Below are 9928 nucleotides of genomic sequence, written 5' to 3'. Positions count from 1 at the left end.
CTTGCGCACGTAGCCGCCGACCACGAAGCGGTAAGTTGCAACCGTCTAATTCCCAATGGAACAGCAGATCACACAAGACTTAAACATGATCTACACAATATCCAAGCAATATGGTGTAGGGAATTCAATAGTTTTGCAGAGCAAACAACTAAGAACTAGGGTTTATCTTAAACGTGGTCTAAAGCAGCTAGGGGGTCGTCCAAGGCACTTATATAGGCGTCCGGGACGAGTTATGGTCGAAAAATACAAGTAAAACCGACCCAGAATAGATCCGGTCGAGACGGACTCGGGCTCGGTCCGGTCTGGAATCCGGTCGACCGGGCTGTGGACCGGCCGGTCCGGTCGGTGGTCCGGTCAACCGGTCGCCAACCGGGAAACTGCGAAGTTTTCGGTTTCTGCCCGGTACGATGCACTTCCTCCGGTTGGCGGCCGGTTGGCGGCCGGTCGACCGGGCCAGGGACCGGGCGGCCCGGCGTGGGGGCGGTCTGACCGGACGCTGGACCGGCCTGGACTTCTTCTTCTCCTCTCGCGCACTCCTCCCGCTCCTCCCTCGCGCGTCCATGAGAAATCTTCATGTCCAGCTCCTTGTCCAGCTTCACGCCCATCTTCACGTCCAGCTGCTCCTCTCCTCCTCGTACGATGCTTGTCTACTCTTCATACCTGATGATACATAAGTAATAGGACTTAGGTAGTATAAAGTTCTCATCAATCAAGGTATCGTTTAGGAAAAAGTTCACCTGTTGTTTAAGTAGCTTCGCACGAGCTCGTGTCATTGGTCCAATCCTGACTTCATTGGACTTGAGCTTTACAGCAGGTTCATCTTCAGTTGGCAATGATAGAAGTAGTAGTGAGATAGGGATGTCCTCATCACCACCGCTGATGCCCTGTTTCTGTGTGCTCTTCTTCTTTCACGTGTTGACTTTCTCTTCTCCCGTCACACGCAAGTGGGGGTGTTGTGAAGTGTATATGTGGATTGCCTAGCCCTTACCATCAGTTCGGACTTTTGGTTCAAGTGACTAGTGCATGAAGCTTAACGGGCAGCAGGATGCTCAAGGGAGCCTGTCGATCCTTTGATTGAGTTGCAAAGGTCATCAGGACAAAGATTTGATACACATGTGCACGAGTGATTTCTTTATTCAAAAAAACTGGAAATAATATTTCTAAGTTTCAAAAAATTCTGAAAACAAATCATGATGTAGCCACTAATGTTGCTCACAAACGAACAATTTTTTAATTGGAAATAATGTGTGGTTTGGACTATACACACAAATAACAAAAGTGTAGATCTAAGCATAAAGATTTTCAAATCTCTAACACAAGACAAACGTTATTATCTTTGTGTAGCTCAGAATACAGAACATTTGATTTATTCGAATCAGCCTCCTTGCATAATAAAATGCAAGGGAAAGGCTGTCTAGAAATACCCTTCCCCAGACCCTACAATGTGTGGGAGCTTTCAGCAAGGTACGCCCTTTTTAGTGGAATATATGATTAGCTACTTTTAGAATTTTGTTTCATAATTTTTTAAAACCTATAAAAATAAATTTTTGAATTTACTAATATGTCGAGAGCATTGGTGTTCGGGAGCCAAAATGACTTTCCGAGGTCATCATCATTTTTTTTGTTCTCTTGGTACGATCCATCCTCGAAGGAGAAGTTTAGGAAGGTAAGCACACACAAATCTCTACACCTTTTTTTTTGGAAATGCAATCACACACCTAAAATTGATGGATGCCTAGAACATTTTCCTGATCCCATTGCTTGGTCCAACATTAATTAATTCTTTGGATTGTAGTACCATGGTATGGATTTTGTTGGAATCTAATTCTTAGGATCTATGGATTGCCTTTGGATCAAAGGATGGTGCAACCAAAGTTCCTAGGGATTGGATTCAAATGCCTGAATTTTGTAGGAATTTAAACATCCTTTGAATCTCATTTTTAGGATAGAGTCTATTTCCTGTTTTTTTACGGTTTACCCAAAATATCATTCTTTTATTTTTCCTGTATTTTTCAACCCTTTCATCTGTTGTGTATGGCCCAATTTGTGAACCTCTAGTCTTTTTTTCTATCTTTTTAAATCTGGCGATCCAAAGAGAAAGTATGGAGGGTATTTAACTATTTTTTTAGGGTTTATCTATGTCTCAATTGACGTAGAGTTTCTTAAGTTTCAGTCACCTGACAAAAGTGTAACTGCAGTTTAAAAAAGAGTACAAGTTGGTCCGGTTGCACTTGGTTACCAAAGAAGTGCAACTGATCGAAGAACTTTTTATGGGTGAGTAAGATTTAAGAAAATCTCTGTGGACTTAGACGTAGCAAATCCGTAATGAATTTTCTCAAATACAGGGAGAAAGTGTAAATGTATGCACATATTCGTTTGCATGTTCAACAACGTCAACCTTACACCGTTTATAATACTAGCACATTTAGCATACCCTATGAACTCTAAGCTATCAATGAAAAAGCAAAAAAAATAACACGTAGTATAGTCTTTCTTTTATACCAAATTATAAGACGTTCAGGTTAATACAACAGTGTGCTAGAACGGTCTTATAATTCTATATAGAGGGAGTTCAACAAATAATCAACCAATTAATATGTACAGTTCGAACAAATTTCTTGTATACAACCATATGGATCGAGTGAGACTAATGCGATCACCCCAACCACTCCCATTCTGTATGGTTAACACCTTGTGGATTCTCCATTCGTGTTGTCAAGGATGGCAATCACACCAATTACAAAGGCTTGGTCATAGCCCGGTTGCACCACCACATGGTAGAAGTCCCTGCCGGCCATCATCCCCTTCATTCCAATCTGATCATACGTTAGGGAAAAAACTCTTAATTTCTATCACTCCTAAAATTAAGTTAAATTAAAATGACCATTATCTAAATTCAACTCAAATCCTTTGAATGATTAAGTAGCTGCAGGATTTTACCTGTGCCACCACGTGTCCTGCTCGGCTTTTGACGGCGCAAGCTCTCTCGGGGAAGGATCCGGTCACCTCGTAGTCCCACTGCCGCTTCCTTCCCTTGGGTTCCACGGTGACCCGGACATCGCCCGGCATGCAGCTGAGAAGCACCTTAGGATCTTGTAAAGTGAACACCGGCTTGCTCGGCTCACCATAGTCCATCAGGTACCCTCTCCACCTGTTGTTCACGCTCAAAGCTTGAACAACTCCTCCCTGATGAGAAGATCAAATTAGTTGAAAATATTCAGAAATGATGGAACATGGAGTAGCTAACACGAGCTCGATCCATGCATGAACTGGTGACCTTCTTGTAAATGAAGAGGATCGCCGTGCCATCGCCGTCCCTGACGACAAGCTGCCCACTGGCGCCGATGATCCCGCAGCCGTCCACGCTGAAGACGACCCTCTGCTCCCGGTCGGTGACGACGAATCCGCCGCCAGTCACGGTGGGTGGACGCCGCCGGACCAGAAGCACGGCCTGCAGAGAGCTGCAGAAGAACTTGCTGACAACTGGGTTGAGGGTCGTGTACGCACCCATGATATCCTGCGTATCGAAGTTCAGACAATGCATCGAATAAATAGAGTGATTTGAGTGTGGATGTGTCCCATGACTCACCTTGCGTCTACCCACCTACTGCCTAATAACCGGCTAACTCTAATCGGCGATGTACGTGTGATTATCGTGAACCATGCGATTCGGCCAAGGTTAAGAGGTCCAAGCAATGTTGTGGCAAAGCCTAGCAAGCTCGTATATATACGCAGGACCACAGCTAGGAGAATGATGGCCCGGAAGAATCTTTGAATTCGCTTCCTTCCGGCCACCAAACTGCAGCTTTATGCAACCTCTTAGAGGAGTTTACGTTCAGCTAAACATAAGGATTATGCCTTGTTGGAAATAAGCCACGGCATCGTGGCGGGTGTGTCCAGTGCGCGTTAGTGCGTGTGTTGTGTCTGTAAGTGCACGAGTCCGTGCTCGTGTGCGTTTACGTCTAGGAGCTGGTTACATGTTGGGTCGCGATCGTGTGGCGTCGAGATGGACGCAGCGTGCTCAGCGGAAGTTGCCCAAGTCTTGCGGATGAGTAGTTGCTCACGTTGGAAGAAGACTGGGACGTCCGGGGCGTGCGCGTGGTGAGCGTGATCGTGCACCTGGGCATGCGCGTGGTGAGCGCATGATGCGTGGGTGCTGCGTTGCCCAGGCTATAAAGCTGGCTTGTAATCCGTTCCTGTAAGTTGTAGTGGGAGTCTGCAAAAAGAGAAAACGAGCTCGGCTGTTTGTGCAGCAACGAGGAGAAAATCTCTCTGTGTCCATTGCCTTCTTCTTCTACCTCAAGTCAGAGAGAGAGAGAGCACCGGCGTTTGTCGCCGGAGGGGCTGGTTCGGCGTGTGTCGCCGAGGCCAGCCCCAACATGTGGTATCAGAGCCTTGTCGATCCGGCCGTGGCGCGCGGTCAGTCCGCGACGAGCACGGCGGACGCGGAGGCGGCGACGGGATGCCGTATGTGCGGCGAGCGCAGCGACCGCGGCGGACCTGCGTGGTGGCGCAGAGGCCGCGGTGGCGCGGCATGGCAGCGGCGTGGAGGAGCTGCGCGGCCACGGAGGCCATAGCGGCGCCATGCGACGGCCATGGAAGAAACTCGGCGTGTGTCGCCGAGGAAGAGGACCGCGTCCTGGGCGCGTCGGGCTGGCCGCGTTGCCTGCGTCAGTGCGCGGCATGGGCGTGAGCTGGAGGCGTGCGGATCACCGGAGGAGAGCACGTCCAGCGGAGTGCAGGACGGCCGCGTCGATCACGTCAGTGCGTGATCGTGTGCGCGAGCTGGGGCGTGCAGGGCGTGGCGTCACGGAGGAGCTCGGCGTGTGTCGCCGAGGAGCTCGGTGGCTGTCCGGCGTGTGTCGACGGCGGAGTGTGGCGTGTGGCACTGAAGACGAAGAAGGAGGCCTTGTTCGTGCGGAGATGAGTCATGCAGCGGTGTTCACGTCCGTGAGGCTGTAGCAGCGGCTATGGCGACGAGGACAACGCCGGGAGCTGCAACAACTCCGGCGATGGCAGGTCGTGGCTTAGGGGGAGATTGTTGGAAATAAGCCACGGCATCGTGGCGGGTGTGTCCAGTGCGCGTTAGTGCGTGTGTTGTGTCTGTAAGTGCACGAGTCCGTGCTCGTGTGCGTTTACGTCTAGGAGCTGGTTACATGTTGGGTCGCGATCGTGTGGCGTCGAGATGGACGCAGCGTGCTCAGCGGAAGTTGCCCAAGTCTTGCGGATGAGTAGTTGCTCACGTTGGAGAAGAAGACTGGGACGTCCGGGGCGTGCGCGTGGTGAGCGTGATCGTGCACCTGGGCATGCGCGTGGTGAGCGCATGATGCGTGGGTGCTGCGTTGCCCAGTCTATAAAGCTGGCTTGTAATCCGTTCCTGTAAGTTGCAGTGTGAGTCTGAAAAAAAGAGAAAACGAGCTCGGCTGTTTGTGCAGCAACGAGGAGAAAATCTCTCTGTGTCCATTGCCTTCTTCTTCTACCTCAAGTCAGAGAGAGAGAGAGCACCGGCGTTTGTCGCCGGAGGGGCTGGTTCGGCGTGTGTCGCCGAGGCCAGCCCCAACATGCCTAATTGCAAGCCTAATCATGCATGCGCCCGTACGTGTGTGTTGCCTCTATGGATACCGTATACGGCAACGCTTCGTGCCTCGTTCATGCTGGGCAGGTTAAGGGGAGAGATGAGTCACTGATGGAGCTTATCCTCGTCACGAGTTTTATTTCCATCTTAAGCAGGTGCGTTAATCATGGACACTTACTTTCAGGCTTTTTAGCAGGGTCGCGTCGGGATAAGAGCGAAGAGCTTCATATCGCAGGCAGCCACGACAATAGACAAATGTAGGCCGAGCAATATGTAGCTCTTTCTTTTAAACTTTGAAAATCATATTTTTAAGTTTTAAAAAATTCTGATTTTTTTTTGGATGTAGCCAATGATGGTATCTATAAATATGCAAAATCTCAGTGTGAAATTCTTAGTAGTTTAGGCTACACAAAAATGACAAATATGTGGATCTGAGAATAGTGAATAGTGCATAATTCAAAACTATAAAACTTGTTAGATTTTGTCATTTTTGTGTAGTCTACAATGCAAAGAATTTCACATTAAGATTTTGCATGTTTGTAGATTTCATCATTATCTACATCCAGAATTCTTTTTCATAATTTTTTGAAACTTAAAACTATGATTTCTTATTATTTAAAAATAAAGAGCTACATGTAGCTCGGCCTCCGTTTGCAGTTTTCGAGGTGGCCATGTACTATTTCTTGCTTTTTTTAGGGTTTCTGTTTCTCGCTTATAGCGTGTTGTAGCATATGCTCACCTGTTGCCTCGCCCAGCCAGCCCATTGCGGGCTGTCCTTCTTTTCTACGTTTTTCCTTTTTATTTTCTTCTTTTTTTGCTTTTATTTTTTATGTTTCTTTTTCGTATTCTTTTTTCTTGCCGTTTCACCTATTAGTAACCTGTTTTATTTATTATTTGAGTTTCTAACTTGTTTTGTAATTTTATTTTTATTTGTTGATTTCTTTGTTTCTTCTTTGTGTATTTGTTTTTCGAGTAATGCACGAATAATTTTTGGTTAATCGTGAACATAGTTTCGAGCCCACAAATATTTTTCTAAACCCACAAAAAATTATTTTAACCCGCAAACTTAAATTTTTTAATCTCTTAAATATATGGGAGAACATTTCTTTTAAATTTGTGAATATCTTATTTTTACCGTGAACATTTTTTCCAACATCGTGAACATTTTTTCGCATAGTAAGCATCTATTAGAAAAATGAACATTTCTTTCGAGGTGGGTTAACCATTTTTCAGACCCATGAACATTTAATTGTCAAGCATGAACAATTTTATGAACATTTAATTTTCAAACATGAACAGTTTTATCGTACTCCGTGAACATCTCTGAAACCAATGAACATTTTTCCATTAATTCCCATGTTTTTAATACATAAATGGTTTTTAGATAGCATGTAACAAAAAAATGTTTGAACTATTTATAAATTTATTACTTGAATATAGTTTTGAGATTGAAATGTTCCCGAGGAAATAGTTTTTAAAACAATATTTTCTACATATAATTTTTTCTTCACTCATAGTTCTAATTTCAAAAGTAACAACTACATGTGTTAAAAGAACAAGAAAGTTAACACTCGGAGAGAATAGGGAGAACAAGGCCCGAAGAAACACAATCGGGCCTGAGGGACTAGTACTCCTTCCCTTCCTAAAGAAGATGATCAACTTTATCTAGATACGAAGATAACATATCTCCGTATCTAGATAAAGTTAATCAACTTTTTTTTAGGACAACGAAAGTACATTATTTTGTAGTGGACTGCTTTCTAAGCGGGTCATCGGCTGAAGCAGCTAGAATGGCCGAGCGAGTATAGAACTCACTAGAACGGGTACCCTATATCTTATACAGTGAGAAAACCCTATTTACCGTTCATCGGTGTATACTGTCGGGAACTGATACGTCTCAAACGTATCTATAATTTCTTATGTTCCATGCTAGTTTTATGACAATACTCACATGTTTTATATATACTTCACATCATTTTGATGCATTTTCCGGCACTAACCTATTAACAAGATGCCGAAGCGCCAGTTCATGTTTTCTGCTGTTTTTGGTTTCAGAAATCCTACACAGGAACTATTCTCGGAATTGGACGAAACAAAAGCCCACGGTCTTATTTTCCACGGAGCCTTCCAGAAGTCCGAAGAGGAGACGAAGAGGGGCGACGAGGCGGCCACACCATAGGGGGGCGCGGCCCCACCCCTGGCCGCGCCGCCTTATGGGGTGGGCCCCTCGAGCGTCCCCCGACTCTGCCCCTTCGCCTATATAATCCTTCCGTCGCGAAAACCCTAGTACCGAGAGCCACGATACGAGAAAAGTTACTGAGACGCCGCCCCGCCAATCCCATCTCGGGGGGTTCTGAAGATCGCCTCCGGCACCCTGCCGGAGAGGGGAATCATCACCAGAGGGCTCTACATCACCATGCCCGCCTCCGGACTGATGCGTGAGTAGTTCATCCTTGGACTATGGGTCCATAGCAGTAGCTAGATGGTTGTCTTCTCCTCTTGTGCTATCATGTTTAGATCTTGTGAGCTGCCTATCATGATCAAGATCATCTATTTGTAATGCTACATGTTGTGTTTGTTGGGATCCGATGAATATGGAATACTATGTCAAGTTGATTATTGATCTATCATATATGTGTTGTTTATGATCTTGCATGCTCTCCGTTGCTAGTAGAGGCTCGGCCAAGTTGATACTTGTGACTCCAAGAGGGAGTATTTATGCTCGATAGTGGGTTCATGTCTCCATTGAATGCGGGGAGTGACAGCAACCCCTAAGGTTGTGGATGTGCTGTTGCCGCTAGGGATAAAACATCAATGCTTTGTCTAATGATATTTGTATTGTTTACATTACGCAGAGTACTTAACGCAATTGTCTGTTGTTTGCAACTTAATACTGGAAGGAGTGCGGATGCTAACTCGAAGGTGGACTTTTTAGGCATAGATGCATGCTGGATAGCGGTCTATGTTCTTTGTCGTAATGCCCTAAGTAAATCTCATAGTAGTCATCATGATATGTATGTGCATTGTTATGCCCTCTCTATTTGTCAATTGCACAACTGTAATTTGTTCACCCAACATGCTATTTATCTTATTGGACAGACACCACTAGTGAACTGTGGATCCCGGTCCATTCTTTTACATCTGAAATACAACCTACTGCAATCACTGTTCTCTGTTGTTCTTTGCAAACAAACATCATTCTCCACACCATACGTTTAATCCTTTGTTTATAGCAAGCCGGTGAGATTGACAACCTCACTGTTAAGTTGGGGCAAAGTATTTTGATTGTGTTGTGCAGGTTCCACGTTGGCACTCGGAATCCCCGGTGTTGCGCCGCACTACACTCCTTCACCAACAACCTTCACGTGGCCTTCATCTCCTACTGGTTCGATAACCTTGGTTTCTTACTGAGGGAAAACTTGCTGCTGTACGCATCACACCCTCCTCTTGGGGTTCCCAACGGACGTGTGCTTCACGCGTTATCAGGAACCCCGGAGGTCAGGGCTAGACAAACCCAGATATCACATCTGGCATAAGTCTAACCTAGATCTCTAGGGCCTACATGGTGAGAATCGGTAACACAACAGTGACTCTACGACTGAAAGCAAATATATTACAACTCTTAGCAGAGTTAAGATCCAAATTTATTACACGCAGAGGTCACTGACCATAATTCAACAAGCAACAGAAAGCAAATTATGTTATCTAGATAACCAGACTGCAAAGGGCCTAAGAGGCCATAACATAAGGCAACGTCCCATCCCATAAGTCTCAGGCTGCCGCCTGAGGAACTCCGAACTACTCGTCGATGTCGAGGTAGAAACCACCATCAGTTGGAAGAACTTCATCTGAAAAGCGGGTATGCGAGGCTTTATGTGGAGCTTATTTTGCGGAAAGCCAGTTTTCCTTTGTAAACAGGAGGGAGCAGAAGCTCGTCTATTCAGACCATTTTCAAAAGGGATAAGAGAGCGATAACAACTCTAGCTCTAATATCATCATGTTGAATCCACCGAATCTTCATCATCACCTGAACCTATTACCTAGGATCACCCCCTCGACACCCTGAGAAGGGATCCTTATTCACATATAGATATCAAGTTTTACGATTAGGTTCAAGTTGTCTATGATCACAGAATCCATCACCAAGTCATCCATAACTGTGGACACGACTTTTCGAGAAGATTTACCCTGCAGGGGTGTACAACTTTACCCACACGCGCCGATCGACTCTTAGTGCCACTAGTATAATGATGACCCACAAGTATAGGGGATCGCAACAGTCTTCGAGGGAAGTATTACCCAATTTATTGATTCGACACAAGGGGAGACAAAGAATACTTGAAAGCCTTAACG

The 9928-nt window shown here is 45.6% G+C and overlaps 1 protein-coding gene across 1 annotated transcript; it reads right to left on the bottom strand.

The window, feature by feature from the left end:
• Window positions 1-2642: 2642 nt before the first annotated feature.
• On the bottom strand, window positions 2643-3679 carry LOC124698231 (protein LURP-one-related 6-like). The gene is made up of 4 exons (XM_047230740.1): window positions 3590-3679; window positions 3278-3517; window positions 2941-3186; window positions 2643-2816 (listed from the first exon to the last, which is right to left on the bottom strand). The coding sequence occupies exons 2-4, from the start codon at window positions 3509-3511 to the stop codon at window positions 2685-2687; spliced, it is 612 nt and encodes a 203-aa protein (XP_047086696.1). The 5' UTR covers window positions 3512-3517; window positions 3590-3679; the 3' UTR covers window positions 2643-2684.
• Window positions 3680-9928: the final 6249 nt, after the last annotated feature.

This window comes from Lolium rigidum, chromosome 3 (genome assembly GCF_022539505.1).
Source record: "Lolium rigidum isolate FL_2022 chromosome 3, APGP_CSIRO_Lrig_0.1, whole genome shotgun sequence".
In the NCBI taxonomy this organism is placed as follows: Eukaryota; Viridiplantae; Streptophyta; class Magnoliopsida; order Poales; family Poaceae; genus Lolium; species Lolium rigidum.
This window is presented reverse-complemented; position numbering and strand designations above follow the sequence as displayed.

What these genes read in the sequence shown, in the direction of transcription:
- LOC124698231 (XM_047230740.1), bottom strand. Translation starts at nt 3,511, where the DNA reads ATGGGTGCGTACACGACCCTCAACCCAGTTGTCAGCAAGTTCTTCTGC. An exon ending in TCCTCTTCATTTACAAGAAG is followed by an intron (nt 3,187 to 3,277) that starts GTCACCAGTTCA and finishes TCTTCTCATCAG; the next exon opens with GGAGGAGTTGTTCAAGCTTT. An exon ending in CAGGACACGTGGTGGCACAG is followed by an intron (nt 2,817 to 2,940) that starts GTAAAATCCTGC and finishes ACGTATGATCAG; the next exon opens with ATTGGAATGAAGGGGATGAT.